This window comes from Orycteropus afer, unplaced genomic scaffold, assembly GCF_000298275.1.
Source record: "Orycteropus afer afer isolate SDZICR_OR568_19922 unplaced genomic scaffold, OryAfe1.0 scaffold00710, whole genome shotgun sequence".
NCBI lineage: Eukaryota > Metazoa > Chordata > Mammalia > Tubulidentata > Orycteropodidae > Orycteropus > Orycteropus afer.
In genome coordinates this window covers 725,875-742,573 of record NW_006922297.1, presented here as the reverse complement: position 1 = coordinate 742,573, position 16,699 = coordinate 725,875, and the positions used below count along the sequence as shown (strand labels likewise).

The 16,699-nt window shown below is 34.9% G+C and overlaps 1 protein-coding gene across 1 annotated transcript; it reads right to left on the bottom strand.

Moving 5' to 3' along the window:
- Positions 1–2,542: 2,542 nt before the first annotated feature.
- CYLC1 (cylicin 1) lies at positions 2,543–15,843 on the bottom strand. Its single transcript, XM_007957124.1, has 6 exons — positions 15,840–15,843; positions 14,903–14,996; positions 12,676–12,713; positions 10,937–11,052; positions 7,617–9,329; positions 2,543–2,575 (listed from the first exon to the last, which is right to left on the bottom strand). Exons 1-6 carry the CDS (start codon positions 15,841–15,843, stop codon positions 2,543–2,545), a joined length of 1,998 nt encoding a protein of 665 aa, XP_007955315.1.
- Between the last annotated feature and the right edge of the window lie 856 nt (positions 15,844–16,699).

The window sequence follows — 16,699 nt, the reverse complement described above, 5'->3', positions numbered from 1 at the left end:
TGGTCAATGACATGAGACAAAGTATATGTGAACTGCTGTATGAAAAGTGAATTTACTCTGTAAATCTTCACCCAAATCCTAATAAAAAAAAAAGAAAAGAATAATCCTACTGTGAGGAGTGTACTTAGCTGGCAGCCTCTGGCTGCCGCTCATTTAAGATCCACCACAGTGTTCAAGTTGGGGTTTACACTCTCCCCAGACTGTTCCCAGACTATGACTGAACATTGTGAAGAGTACTAAGGTCAGGGCATTACTACCTTATGCAGACTCTTCTAAAGAAGAATCTTTGTTCTGGGCTCCCCATTGGCCTGGTTGAGACTTTCTCCAAGCTGCAGTGCAGTCTGAGTTTCTTCCGGCCCAACTCTCTTTTCTTTCCTTTCTCTTTTCATAAATTTCTAATCTACATGGCATTCTAAAGGCTCTCCCTATGCACACTTGTCTCATCCCTCATTTATCCTTCACCCATATTTCTCTGAATAAGTCTTTATGCTTCTAATTCTGCCTTGGTATTTGATTCCTGGAGGATCCCTAGTATTTCAGAAAAACATTTAAGGTGGAGGTGACCATTGTACCTGCAATTTACCAACTTATGGAAGTATTTTAGTATTTTATCAATCAGTACAACTCTATCAGTGTGTACTGGCTGAAGGCTGAATTTCAGTAACGAGTCTAACTTCATCCTTGGCTCTTTGTAGGTAATCACATTTATTATTTGATTATATTATTCTATTACAATCTATCCAGGATTCCTTTATGTAAATAGAAGCAGATGCAGTTATATATTTTCATCTTCCTCTTCTTCTAAACATTGTTGCTAGCACAATATATCTTCTCTCTGTAGTTTGTTCTTTTTTTCCAACTTAAATATACCTTTCCATATCACTACATAGAGAGCTTCTTTATCCCTTTTGACTTTCACATGACATAACATTATATATAAGTAGTCACATATTTATCAAATCACATATTGATGGACAGTTGTGTTGTACCTAAACTTTTCCTGTTTACTATGCTGCAATGAATAATCTTTTTTTTTTTTTGCTGTGCATATTTTCCTTTTTATTTATTTATTTTTTATTTTAAGAGTTTGTTTTACACTCAAAGTCATGTGTACATTTAGTTTCATTTGCCATTCACCATGTCCAACCCTAACTCAGTCTCCTCACCTCCCTACCTTGCAACCCTCCTCCTATGCCCCTCATAATTATGCACTCCTGTTTGTCCTGCATTTCCTCAGTTTGAATGTTGGTCCTTTGGTGTCCCATGGTTTATTGCTTTGGGGGATGTATTACCGTTGAGTGTGTGGGTGCAGCATCCTGGGTTGAGTGGTCTGCATGTACATCTCGCTAACCATTGGGCTGAGAGCTTGCCCCTGGGCGTGAGTTTTATTCCAGGTGCTGAATGTATTTCAGGGCCATAGTATTGGGAGTCTCACCAGACTTCATCTGACCAGTAATTCTGGTCATTAAGTTTCTGAATCTTTTGCATGTGTCATTTAGATCATGTGTAAGATTATGAAATGGGCTAGAAAAATGACATGACTTTAAGAATTGCATCTTATATATAGTCATTTCTGAGAGTAAACTGAAGCCAAGACTATAACAGAAAGGCAGAAAGCAGCTGAGGAAGGGAAGGGAGTCTTCATATCTGTGTCTATCTATCTGTAACTCTATCATCTATAGTCTATATCTCTATCTGTATGTCTGTCTTTCTGTCTACCTATCTATCTAATCTTTATTCCCTTTCATATGCCTATCTTGCTCCCAGGAAAGGATGTGAGAAACATAATCATAGAAATATGTAAAATGATCATCAAATGTGTGCTATTTTCCAAAGAGCACTTGCAGTATTCATAAGTAGATTAAGTCATAAACTAAAGGTAAAAATGTCTGAAGATAAATGATTAAATCTGTGTGGAGCTCTGGTTGCATAGTGGTTAAAGTGTACAGCTGCTAACTAAAAAGTTTGGAGGTTTGAACCCACCAGCTGCTCCGAAGGAGAAAGATGTGTCAGTCTGCTTCCATAAAGATTTGCGGTCTTGGAAACCCTCTAGGGCAGGTCTACTTTATTCTATAAGGTGGCTATGAGTCTCATTTGACAGTGGGTTTGGGTTTTGGTTATATGTATGTAGGGGGTGAGGGGATAATATATAGCTATTTCTTTTAAGTGTAAGAGAGAGCTGATTCCTTCCTTCCATTCCCTGCTCACTTTAATTACACATGATAAGAGCATCTAAAGGGGGTTTGACACATTTCAACCCAAACTCAAAAGCAGTTTCCAAAGTGAAGCTTCAGAACATGGGGTAAAATACTACGTTATTTTTGTCTAAGTTATTCAGATATCTAATAAATAAAGCACATGTCTCTGTAAATCACCTTTATACGTTACATGCCAAAAAAATAAATAAATAAAGCAATTCTTAGTATTCATGAAGACTTGCTTTTATTTATTACAGTTCCACAGATGTAGAAGTGCTCCTTTGAGAGTAGCTAGTGTTTATCATGATAAGGCCATTCTGTGAAACCAAGTGCTCAGATGTTCTTTAAAGCAGCTTACGAATCCACTCTGCTTCAGGCTGAGGAATAAAGAAGAAAAAGGAAAATAAAAGTAAAACTTCATTTGTATACTCATTCTAGAGAGTCCTTTTGTGTGTTGAGGACCACACTGAAGCACAGACTGTCATAGATAGAAAGGAGCTTGGATATTTGATTATTTCTTGTTAAAAATACAGGTTACTGGACCCCACTTCAGATCTACCAAATTAAAGTCTTGGAAGATGGAGTTTCCCATGGTGCATACTCAATGAATTCCATGAATGATTCGAAAGGTCAGTGAATGGTGACAAATACTGAGTACTACTAGTACTTCCACTAGCATTTATGCAAGAACCAAGGTCCAGCCACGTTAAATTATTAGTCTGATTTCTCACAATTATTTCAATGTACTAGAACTTTTTAATTGAAAATATAATTTAAAAATATAAAACTGCATTAAAATAATGGATAGTGCCTCTAAATTCCACTATATTAAACAAGTATTTTACCATTTGCATATTACTCTCTCTTTGTGCACAAATGTGGATTTTTGCCTATTTTAATCCTATATTATTTTTTTACCACTTCTTTTCCTAGCATTATATTATGGATGTATTCCTTTCATTCTCTAAGGAGCTCTGGTAGCATAGTGCCTAAGACACTTGACTGCTAACCAGAAGGCTGGCGGTTCAAACCCACCAGCCACTCCTCAGAAGAAAGGTTGGGCAATGTACTTCCATAGTGACATTGCCTCAGAAACCCAAGGAGGGGTCACTCTGAGTCGAGTCCAGCTTGATAGCACATAACAACAACATCCCTTTCATTCTCTAAGCTTCATAACTATCATTTCAATCAGCACATAATATTCTATTTTTCATGTTTTACTAAATCATTCCCCTAATTTTATACCTTTAGTTTAACCTCAAACTTTTTTCCCTTACAATATTGCAATGACCATATTTATGCACAAAGTTTGTTTTTCCTTCTGCTGAATTTTCTGTTACAGTACATTTGTAGGAATTGGTCAAAGGGTATTGGTCCATCTATGACTCTTCCAACATATTCCCATATAAATATAAATTTAAAGGAAGGTTAAGCCACCTTATGCTGTTGATGCAGTGAGCAGTGAACAAAGGTAACACTGTCACTGAAGCCTCAACAGATTGCATAATGAATTACACACACACACACACACCGCTGCATTATTATGTGTGAAATGATCTCATAGGGTTGCTTTTGCTGTGATTACTAACCAAGGCCAATATTTTTCATAAATTTCTTTCATTTTCTTTTCCTTGTTATGTTTTTCAAATGCATACATGTCCTACGATATTCCTATCTATTTAACTTTTCTTTGTAAATCCAGATTAGGAATTTAGTAAATGTACAATCCTGATTCTGCAAGAAAGGTTGGCACTCAAAAACATTGCTGGCAGATTAGAGAAATTCCAAGCAAAGGTGAGATCTGTTCCAGCTTTCTGCCAGATTATAGTTTTGTTTCTTAAATCTATATCCTGTTGTAAAAAAATTATGCTTCTATATATTGACTATTTATTTTAAATATCTTGGATCATTCTTATTAGTGTATCTCATCACTAGCATTCTTATGCATCACAGCTCAGTACTCTTTCCTACATTATGCTCCCTCCTGAACAATTAGGATAAAATGTTGGCTGGATCTAACCTTAAATGTAGGTGGAATGTATCTTGGTAGTGCAGTGGTTAAATTATGAGCTGCTAAAAGTTTGGCACTGTGAAACTACCAAGTGGCTCCATGAGAGAAAGACTGGGTGATCTATTTCCATAAAGATTACAGACAAGAAAATCCTGTGGGATGGTTCTACTCTGCCATATGGGGTCTCAATGAGATGAACAGCAACAGCAAACATTTATTTATATAGATAGATGAGACAGGCACTTTTAAAAGCAATTCATAGTACCCCAAATGCTATCCTTTGAATTTCAATTTTTTTTTAGCTTTTGGCTTAAAGATCTTTAAGGACTCCAATTTAAAATAGAGATATTAATGGAAGAGTAGTGAAAATTAAGCTTTTTAATACATTATCTTGACAGCTCAGAGAACGGTAGTAAAAGGTAGGATCTTTTTTTCATACAGTAAAGATTTGGGGGAATGTCCATAAAATGGGATATTGTCCAAGGAATATAGATTGTGGAGCTAGTTATTTTTTAAATCAAAATCTGTAGATCAGTAAGTTGACACCAAAATTGAAGGTAGGAGTTGGGTAGAGGGGGAAGGAGTAGACTTGTAGACTTGTAAGGCACACCAAAGCAGCAGCACAGCAGCACAGTTATACAACAGGCAGAAGTTATCATGGTATAAATCAGAACTTTGTTCATCTTCCTTCCACTTGTTTTATAGTTTAGTATTTAAATACACACACACATGCACAAACATACAAATGTTGGTGAGAGGCTCACAATCTTTCACTGCTGCTTTTATACCTCTTACTATGTGTCCCTGCCACCATCTACTTTGTCCAGCACTTCTGGGCTGTGAATTCTGTTTAATTCCTCAGTTAGTGTAATTTTTAGGATCATCCTCCCCTCTCATCTTCCATCTCATGGTGCAATTTCACATCCTGGCTCTGCTATTACCTATTTGATTATTCTTGGAAAGAAATTCCCTCATTTTCTCTGCTATGAAAATCCCACTCATCCTTTACAACATATCTCAAATATCACTTTCTTCATCCTTGTTGAATGAATAAATTAATTAATAAACTGAGCAGATTAAAATTCATACTATCAAGATTCATCTGGGTTGTTATAAACGCCCAACATTAAATATGTTGGGAAACCACTAGTATTTTGATCAGTGGAGAGTAGAAGTAGCAAGACGAGTTAGGAACTCTTTGATATTCCAGGAAGGATGCTGGTGATTTAGACCATTAAGCTGATAATGTTCAGGATGGAGAGAAATGGATTGATACAGGGTACATTTTGGAGATAAAGTAGACAAGTCTTACTGTTAGATTACATGTGTGGTGTGGAAAGGGTAAGAGAATAATACATCATATCCATGTTTTAAAATATCAATTGACAGGATAGATGGTGGTGCCATTTACTAAGATGGACAGGACTGTGAAAGGAATAGGTGTTGAGATGGGTTAAAAGTATTGATAATATTTGTTAAGTTTGAGATCCCTAGTAATGAACAAAATAGTACAATGGAGATGTCAAGTAGGCCATTGGATATAAAAGAATTTGAAGCTTAATGGAAAGGTCAGGGTTGGAAATATTACTTTGGGAGTCATGGATTGATTCAACTTACTAAGAGAAGGTTGAAGACAGAAAAGGTATAAGACTAAGCCTTGGGTCATTCTAACATTCAATGGTGAGGAAGAGGAGGATTGTATAGAAGTTTAAAGAGACTCGGCATGAATGTATACAAGGCCAGAACATACTCTGAAAGTTGCACTGTAGAATGAAAATTAATCCTTTACCTCAACTTGTTTTCCTATATTTTATTTATTTTTCATACGAAGTAATTGTGAAAAAGAATCAAGCTATTTGAGGATCCCTTTTTTCCACACTCACCTTTAAAATTACTCTCACATGTATTTTCATTACTTGTAAATCATATTGTCCTAATGACTACCCACCAATTGACTCAATGTCTAAGGTGGGGAGAGAAGATATCATCTAGAACATGGGGGTCATTTATCAGCTTCGAGTCTCAGAATTCACTTTTTGAGTCCATTGGGAGAAAAACAGACTTGAAATCCAGGCTTTTTGGTAGAAAAAAAGGGTATTTCTAAATTATATATATATATTTGTTGTTGTTGTTATTTGCGTTGAGTCAGCCCCGACTCATAGCGACCCCTCCTTGGGTTTCTGAGGCAGTATCACTACGGAAGTAGGATTACCCAACCTTCCTTCCGAGGAGTTGCTGGTGGGTTTGAACCGCCAGCCTTCTGGTTAGCAGTCAAGTGCCTTAGGCACTATGCTACCAGAGCTCCTATATATATATGACAAATGAAGGTCTATACATAAAGTTTTATTATAAAGCAAGGATAGGAAGAACTTAGAATATAAGGTAAATGGGATCTCCACAAGAGGAGACAGAGGAAAGATAAAGTAAAAGGAAGAGGAAAAGGAAGAGGCAGAAGAATAATTAAAGCGAGAAGCTTAAGGTCAAGACCTAGCCACATCTACAGATACAATTCAGCAGGACAGAGGGCACTTAGCCCTACCATGCCAACAGAACAGAAAATGAACACTGTGTAAGCCCAGAAACCATGCAAATGAGTTACACATCGACCAAAGATTAGGGAACAGCAAGGAAGGCTGGCATATAAGACAGGAGCCCCTTTGTCAAGTGAGTTGTCTACTTATGCTTCCCTTTATAACTAGAGTATTTTGTGAAGGAAGAAGAGAAGGGGAAATCCCTTGGAGGATACAGCAACATAGTATGACAGTTTTTACTCACAAAGAGATTGAGTTAACCTGAAGGTTAAAGAGAGATAGAGGTCTTGCTACATCTGACAAGTTAACTCCTTCTTTTCTATTACCAGTAAGAATGAGAGCTCAGATATGGATGAAATAATTTACATCTTTGGCACAACTGGATTTATGTATGCTATAGTTCCACCCTGCTATACTTGGATTTTGTTTGAACCTTCACTGTGTCAGTATCTTCCCAGAAAATGTCTTTGTTTTCTTACTTAAATCTGCCTTTATAGGAGTTTTGGTCAATTTTCATTTTTGACCCTTTCTAAGTATAGAACAGTTAAACATTTTGTGTGTGTGTGTGTGTGTGTGTGTGTGTGTGTGAAATGGCCCTCATTACAAAGTAATTCTAAATTTTTCTCAAATCACAATTCAGTTCCTTCTGCTCCAGGCATATTATACAAATAATTCTTATTTTTATCATCTTTTGACATATTTTGCAAATCTTTTGAGTCATTTTAAGTACCATTCTCCATTCTTACCTGCAAATCTCAAACTTCTTACTATTACAGCAAAAGATAACTATCCTTTAAAGAAACTATAATGTCAAAACAATCAAAATATTTAATTTTTATGCAATTTTCACAAAATATAAAACAGGGGTAAACATACCAAAGGAGCATATCTTGGTTGTGGAGGTGGAGGAGGCATCCTGCACCGACAAAGACGTTTGACCTTGGGTGATGGTGTTAAAGGCGTACAAGGAGGTAGTGGTGGTCTTTCTCTTGATGGAGGGACTCTACCCAAAGTTTTTTTCTCTCTTTCTCCAAATGTGGTCTTTTTGTATGATGTTTTGAGTCCTTTCTTTACTCCCTGTGCTTCCTTCTTTGAATCTGTGAATGTGGCATCTGATTCATCAGTTGCTCTACTTTTAGCCCCAGGTGTATATAGTGATCCTTCAGAGTCAGCATCTGAATCTTTGAATGTGGGCTTTAAGGGTTTTTTTTGGCCTTTCTTTGGATAATCATCAGATTCAGCATCTGTGAAGTCTGTGTCTTTTTTTGTATTCTTTAAATCTTTCCTTGCACCTTTCTTGTCCTTCTTTGACTCCCATTCAGATTCAGAATCTGCATCAGTAGACACTGCATACTTCTTTGCATCCTTCTTTTTGTCATCTTTCTTTGAATCTCTCTTATCCTTCTTTTCATCTTTTTTACTCTTCTTTGACTCTAATTCAGATGCAGATTCAACATCACTAGAATCTGTATCTTTCTTTGCATCCTTCTTCTTACTGTCTTTTTTCAAATCTTTCATATCCTTTTTTTCATCTTTCTTACTCTTAGACTCCAATTCAGATCCAGATTCAGTGTTAGTAGACTCTGTTTCTTTCTTTACATCCTTCTTCTTACTGTCTTTCTTTGAATCTTTCTTATTCTTCTTTGCATCTTTTTTTATATCTTTTGAGTCTACAGATTCAGCATCAGTAGAATCTGTGTCTTTCTTTTCATCTTTCTTCTTAATGACTTTCTTTAATTTTTTATCTTTCTTTGTTTCTTCTTTTGCATCCTTTGAACCTGCAGATTCAACATCACTAGACGCTGAGTCCTTTGCATCCTTTTTCTTATTGTCTTTCTTTTCATTTTTCTTTTCCTTTGGACTTTTCTTTGCATCCTTTGGACCTTCAGATTCACTACTAGAGGTCGTATTTGAATCCTTCTTTGTATCTTTCTTTGCACCCTTCTTGGAGTTATTCTGTGAATAATTCTTTAGCCACATATCAAAATCCATTGATTCAGTACCAGACTCCTCTAAATACATCACTGAATGCACATTTGAACTAATTTTTGAGCAAGATTCTGATTCAGCATCAGGATCTTTCTTTGAACTCTTAGAATCTTCCTTTGGATCACTCTTGGTACCTAGGGATTTAGTATCTATCTCCTTGCAATTTTCTGAATATTTCTTATCTTTTTTATGATCTTTCTTTGAGACTTCCTTAGACTCCTTGTGTTCTGAACTTGGATATGATTTAGACTTTGGTTGCTTATATAGATCATTTTCACAAGATTTTGCTGGAATTTTAAGTGCTTTATTCTTTCTTTTAAGTTTTCCATCTTTTACTGTTTTCTTGGATTCTAGAATTGTTGCATGTGGGCCTCTTTTTTCCTTAGAATATTTCTTTAAATCTCTTCTTTCTTCGCTATCTTCATACTCTTTAGGTTCTGCCTTTTCAGATTGGGCTTTGGGAATATAAGAACATCTGAAAGGAGCCTGTCTCCTGACAGCTAAGTAACGAGATGGTGTTTGGAAATTTTCTCTTAAAGAATGCCTTATCCATATGTGAGCTTTCTTCTGACTTTCCTTTAATTTTCTTTTCTCCAGTCCCTGAAAAGATTGGTTAGAATAATGACAAGCGTTTGTAAGTGAGTTTTATCTTTTTTATATCACAATATCAATATAGTTTAGCTTTTCATTAATCTATTTAAAATTGAGAAAAAGTATTTTATTCTCTTTCAACTTTGTGTGTGTGTTCTTAAGAGAGAGAGAGAGAGAGAGACTTTCAACTTTGTGTGTGTGTGTGTGTGTGTGTCCTTAAGAGAGAGAGAGAGAAGACTCAACCTCGACTTTGGGCATTAGATGACTTTAAGGGAACTTTTAAGGTCCTCTCAGTGATTCAAATTAGGATTAGAGAAGGCCTACAATAGGCCATGACATTCAAGGGCCTCTCCTCACAATTGACAGTGGATTCCTATTGCATCCCTATATGGGAGAGACCTTTTGGAATGTTTTGTCCAACTTTCACCCTCAATTTAGCTAAAAAACAAGATGATTCATTTGAAGTTTGTTATGATAATTCTTGTGATATTTGTAGGTTTCAGGTTTAACCTGTTTTCTACTCCTACTTGCAAAGTCTATAGTCAGTGTTAGAGCCTAAGACTCCTACTATGAAGCACTGCAAAACAAACAAACAAAAAAGGGATATAAAATAAATGTTTAGTTCACATTAATTTGTGTAGCAGTGGTGTAATTTTCTTTTCAACTTCCACTCAAACATTTATTAAATCTGATTTTCATAAGTGGTCACACAGACAGATTTTAAATTGAATTCTTATATACCTTCAACTATTCAATAGAGGTACTGACAGTCAATTAAGCTGTTATATGGAATTAGAGGACAGAAGTTATGGTGCTGCAGTGGTTAATGCATTGGACTGCTAACCAAAAGGTTGGCAGCTTGGACCCACCAGCTGCACTGTAGGAGAAAGATGAAGCAGTTTGGTCTCTCAAAGATTTACAGCCTTGGAAACTGTATGGGACAGTTCTACTCTGTTCTATGAGTCACTATGAATCAGAATGAGTCACTATGAGTCACTATGAGTCAGAATCAACTTGATGACCGTAAGTTTGATGTTTTTTTTTAAAGTAATGAAGAAAATCCTGAAACTTGGATCTCTCTACAGATGTAATGAGATGTCAGGAGAATCTTTTTTTTTTTTTTTAATTCATTTTTTCCATAGGTAATTCATGTATAGTTTATTTTATTTTATTTTATCTTTATTAATTGATAGGATAACTTTACTTTATAGAAGCAGTAGAAAACATACATCTTCAAGTGTCCAGTATCCTGAATTCCAGATTAAAGAAAATAGGGAGTCCCTAATACTTCATCAAGATTGGCTTCTGCTCTAAGATTCAAATATTGGTTATATTTGTAGCTATTCAACATTTCCTGATGGATCTTACTAGTTACAGCATTAGGTTTCCAGTTTGCTTAGCCCTCTTGGTTATGTAATAAATGAGATGGAGAGCTATGTCCAAATAAAATTTCAATCTGAAACAGGTGGGGGCAGTCTGTCATACAGGGTATTTTTAATTAAAAATATATCTGCTTCCAGCAGATAGTAAAACCCAAATTACATATGACTTATTTATATCTATGTACTTTTGTAGAAACTTATATTTAGCTTAAAAAAAATCTTTATAATACTTACAGGAACTGTGTGTAATTCCAAAGGTCTTGATGTCTTTTTTCTACCTGGCAGGGGTGGTTTGGGGAATGTCAAAGCAAAGTGTTCTCGATTCCATGATTTTTTGTTTGATGTACTGACTAGAATAAGAGAGTATAAAAAGTAATTTGGAGTTAATTGCCAGATTTTTTATTAGAACTGAAATATTAATGAATGGAAAAAATATCATTTGATTTAAATTAAGCTATATCTCAAAATACAGCTTTTTTCCACTGGAGTTTGTAGTGTATTTGGAGACGATTTAAGGGAAACAAAATCTTGTTTTCTCATTTAGCTTTGGATTATGTTAAATGACATTGTAATTTTTGTTTTTTAGATTAAATAATTTTTGACTAAAAGCATAATGGTTAAAATTACATAATCAAGCAGGAATGGAAAAATGATAAAAATTCCCTATTTCTTTTCAAACATCTCTATCTTGGTTTATTTTCTTTATGTCACTTTTGGTTAGATTGCAGAAAATATGGTTTCTTGTTCTATATTCCCCATAATATATGCTCAAATATAGTATTCAGTTCTAGGAATGTTATTTAATGAATGACATAAACCCACTTGAGGACATCCAGAATAGAATGTTTATGAAGATAAAACTATCTGGGAGCTATGTCAAAAGAAAAATTGGTTAGAGATGTGATTACTATATTCAGATACATAAGTAGTTATTATGTGGCAGAGTAGTAGTAGCAGTAGTAGTAGTAGTAGTAGTAGTAGTAGTAGTAAGGAACTCTGGTGATGCAGTGGTTAAGGCATTTGACTGTTAACCAAAAGTCAGTGGTTTTAACCCACCAGCTGCTCTGAGGGAGAAAGATGGGGCAGTCTGTTTGGTTTAAGATTTAAGGCCTTGGAAATCCTATGAGGCAATTCTACTTTGTCCTATAGGGTTACTATGAGTTTGATTCAACTTGATTACAGTGGGTTTTCTTTTTGCCTTTTTTTCCTTAGTAGTAATAGTAGTAGTATCATAGCCACAACTGCTAACACTAAATAGTGCTTACTGTGTCAGACTGTGTTCTAAAACTAAATAAAGCTGCTCTTTATACAGAAAATTATTTAATTTTCACAAAAACACTTTGAGGTAGATAATATAATTTTGCAGATGTGGAAAATGAAGAAAACAAAGAGATTTAGTTATTTGATCACGATTACAAAGCTATTAAGTAGCAGCCCTAGAATCCATGCTCTTAATTATATATTGTAGCTTTCTTTCATTCATTTCATGATGGAAGAATTAAAACCAATGGGTAAAAGTTGCAAAAGTGTAGGAAAATTTCAGCTCAATATATTAAAGAGATATCTTCTAATGTTGTTGCTGTTTTAAAAAAATGGCTCTTTACTATACACTTCCATTCTCCTGACTATATTTGCATTCTTTACTTTAGGTATTGTGATTGTGAGTTTTGAACCTAAGCAAACCTTATGCAATTAAGTTTCATTTGTATTAAGAGAAAGAACAAAGTAAATATTTTTTTCCTTTAAAATGACTAGTACAATATCACAAATATTTTGCACATACACACACATCAACATACACATGTATACACACACACAAATATATACACGTACATGCTTCTACTAAATTTTAATGAAAATTCATGGCAGATTTTGCTTTATGACATTGAATGGAGAATAGTAATCATGTGTTCCTAGAAGTATTTTCAAATATAACCTAAATAAGTGTAAAATTTAAAAGACTAAATTCTTACTTGGAATGGAATCATATGTTCTGATGTTTACTTCTTGTCTATTGAAAAAAGATAAAATGATTTCATTGAGTTTTTAATATGGTTAACTATAATAATAATAATAAGCAAGAATAAGCCTGTAATAAAAATTTATGAAATATTCTTAATTTTCCTCTCTCCATTATCTAAGAATATCTACTAATAATTCATATTCCAGTTCCTCTACTTTAGATTTAGTTATAGATGAACAGATATTATTTTCACCAGAATCCTGAACAAAAATAAATGATCAACAAAGACTTGAAATAAAAACACCAATTTGAATAATTCTAAAATATGTTGTTTCTGTTATATAAGACCATGAATTGAACCAATTTCCCTAAAAAAATCTTTTAGTGAAATCAAAATTAGTGGAAGATCAATATAGTTTCTAAATTCATTGAATAAGCTGTTTAAAAAATACAATTCCTTAATATTACAGAACTTATATAGAATTGTTAATGATGTGTGAGGGAGGGCCACACTTATTGACATAGATTTTGAATTTTCTTAAAAATCAATTCCTGAGATTTTCTATTTGAGAGATTTTCATTTAATTTGCTAATAATCAACATTCTCCACCAAGGATACACACGACATGATTTGCTTTAAAAAAGGTCATTTTCTTATTAGTTAGCTGGGATAGTGAGTTTTGATCAATGCTAAATCCAGAGATTTTGCTCTTAGACACATATACTCTATAGCCTGATATTTTGACTCACCTAAATCAAAAGGTTTGGGCTGCTACCCAAAAGTTTTTTGGTTCTAACCCACTAGCCACTCAATAGGATAAAGGTGAGGCAGTCTGGTTCTGTGATGATTTACAACCTTGGAAATCCAATGGGGATTGCTATGAGTTGTAACTGACTCTATGGCAGTGAGTTTGGTTTGTTTTTTGGAAGAAAGCTCTAATATCCAGCACAAAACTTGACCCATCATTCAATAACTACTGAATTACTTTCAAGACTTGGGAGAGGGTGAACAATACATTTAGTAGCCCAGTGGTTCTTAACTGGAGGAAAACATCAAAATAAAGTTTTAAAAAGTAAACATGTCTGAGAACTGTCCCCAAAGATATGAATCAAAGTAACTGGATGTGGGGTAATCAAATTTGTATTTTGATACTTTGTTCTGGTTAATAACTACTGTTCTAACCTAATGGTCATGAAAAAGGAAAATTTGTAGATTTTTGAAAAAGTTCAAGTGTGAGTTTTGCTTTTCCCAAAGGCAGTTATCAATGACTTACTAGTTCTTGGTGAAGCCACGTTCATTTAGCACAGTAGCTAGAAGAGATTATGGCCTAAGCTCCTGGAAATTTAACAGTTTGGAAGTTTGTCATGCTGGCTGAGTAGCTTCTTTCACACTCTGGGAAAAGCACCTTGCATCTGACTTGATTTTGACCTCCTTCCCAAAGTCTAAAGTAATGATTTCCAAACTTTTTTTCAAGAACTTTTATCAGTAAACAAATATGAGCACATGCCTTATCTACCAGCCAACAAACAAACTTCATTGCCATTGAGTTGGATCTGACTCATAGTGACTAATAGTTGTATCACTACGGAAGTAGATTGCCCAACCTTCCTTCCGAGGAGAAGCTGGTTTCAAGAACTTTTACCAGTAAACAAATTTGAACACATCCCTCATGTTTATATATAATTTACATTATATTGTTATAATATAAATCACTGACACACAAATTTCACAATTCTAGTCTATGGAACTGTGAGAATAAATTTCTATTGTTTTAAGCCACCCATTTTGCAGTACATTGTTACAGAAGCCATAGGAAACTCATACAGATTTTTATAGCAAGAGTGGGAATCTGTTGTAACAAGTATCTAAAAATGTGAAAGAGTAGCTTTGGAATAGGGTAATGAATAGAGTTGTGAGGTGATTGATAAAAGCCTAGATTGCCTTGAAAAGACTGTTAGTAGAATTAAGATCATTAAAGGCAATTCTGGTGAGGGCTCAGAAAGAAATGAGAGACAGCTTCTATTATCTTAGAGAATACATATATTGTCATGAACAGACTGTTTCCAGAAATATGAATGTCGAAGGTGCTTTTGGTGAGGACTAAAAGAAAAAGATGAATATTTTATTGACAATTGAGGGAAGGCAATCCTTATTATAAAGTGGTAGAGAACATGGCTAAATTTGTTCTACTGTTTTGTGGAAAGTCATTTTGTAACCGATGAACTTGGATATTTACCTGAAATTTCCAACCAAGGTTTTAAAGCCATGGTCTGGTTTCTCCTTACTGGTATAATAAAATGTGAGTGGAAAAAGATAAATTGAAGGAGCAACTATTAAGCAAAAAGGAACTAGAATTTAAAGATTTAGAAAATTTTTCAGCCTATAAATTTTTCAGTTTACAAAAAATGAGAATGTGTGCTCTGGATAGAAGGCCAAAGTTGTAGTTGGACAAAAGTTTACTGGAGAGATTATGCACGTGATGCATAAACACAATCAACCATTTCAGTAAAAAACTGATAACTTGGACTTAAGGAGACAGAGATGGAATTAAATGGACAGCTTTCAGAATTCTGAAAATGTATAGGCAGGAAATGGACTGATTGATAGAGTAACTTGGCTATGAATATGTATTATCCTTCAAAAAAGAGAAGAATGACTGAGAGTGACTCAGAGCCCATTAGGGTTACCACTACCACTACAGGCCCAGAAGTTGTAGGCCCAGGAGGCAGGGCCATTGCCTACTTTGCTTCAGAGAGTGGTACTGCCACTGAGTGTCTAAAGGGTAGGACTGCCAGGGAGGGCACAGAGATTAAAGCTGCCTCACCCTAGGGAAGATCAGAGACCCCTGGAGCCTCCTTTGGAGCCTATGAAGGCTCCATAGGCTCAGAGGACCAAGCATTGAACCTCATAGAGCAAAATGACTATTCCCATACCATGCAATTTAATGGATTTTGTTGTGCTGAGTGTAAGACTTGCTTGAGAATCATGACTCCTTTTTTCCTTCCAATTTCTCATTTTTCTTTCTTTTTTTTTTTTAATGGGAATATCTATCCTTTGCCTGTCCCACCATTGCATTTTAGAAACACATAAATTTTTGTTGTTGTTGTTGCATTTCACAGGTACAGAGATGGAGAAGAATTCCATTCTGGGATGAATCATATTCAGTATCTCACCCATGTCTGACTTGTACAAGATTTGGGACTTTTTGAGTTAATGCTGGAATGGACTAAGAGTTGGAATCAATTTGATGACAGTGGGTAAAGGAAGCCAGTCAGTGGTTTTTTTTTTTTTTTTTTTCCCCAAAGTGTTACTGTTTGGATAACAAAGAAGCCAAGAATCAGAATCTCTAACCCAGATGAAGAACTGTTTAAGATTTGTTAAACTCACTATCTCAACTGCTGGCTGAATCACCAAGCAAATTTGTCTAAGCTTCCCTCCAGCCAGGTAAATGATGTTTTGCATTTCAAAGGCTTCAGATTAGAGCTGTTCAACCTTCTCTTGTTAGCCAAATGAACCAGTTTTCCATTTCGAAGACTTCAGCTAAAATGTACTTGATCTACATTCAATCACAAGGCCCCCACATCCTAGACATACTGCTTATTCAAACTGTATCAGGAGAAAACGAATTAATGTTTGGCTAAAAACTGTTAAGAAAATATGTGATTTGATAACTCCTTGGAAATTTTCCTCCATTTCCCTGTACTTTTATCTTTGATGTGAAAACATTTCCTTTGTTTACTTTACCTAATAAAAACTAGCTATTTCTCCTTAAAGAGAGGACACTTGTGCATCTTCTCTGAAGGTGCTATGTTCCTCCATTTCATGAGATGTAATTATTATTTCAAAAAAACCTTTTGTTTTATTTTCTAATAGAGCATAAGTCTAGTGCTTTCACAAAGACAGAACTTATTTGGAAATTGTGTCTTTGCTTATATAATTAGTTAACATCTGGTCATACTATAATACCAAACAAAAAGCAAACACACTACCGTCAAGTTGGATATGACTCATAGCAACCCCTCCTTGGATTTTT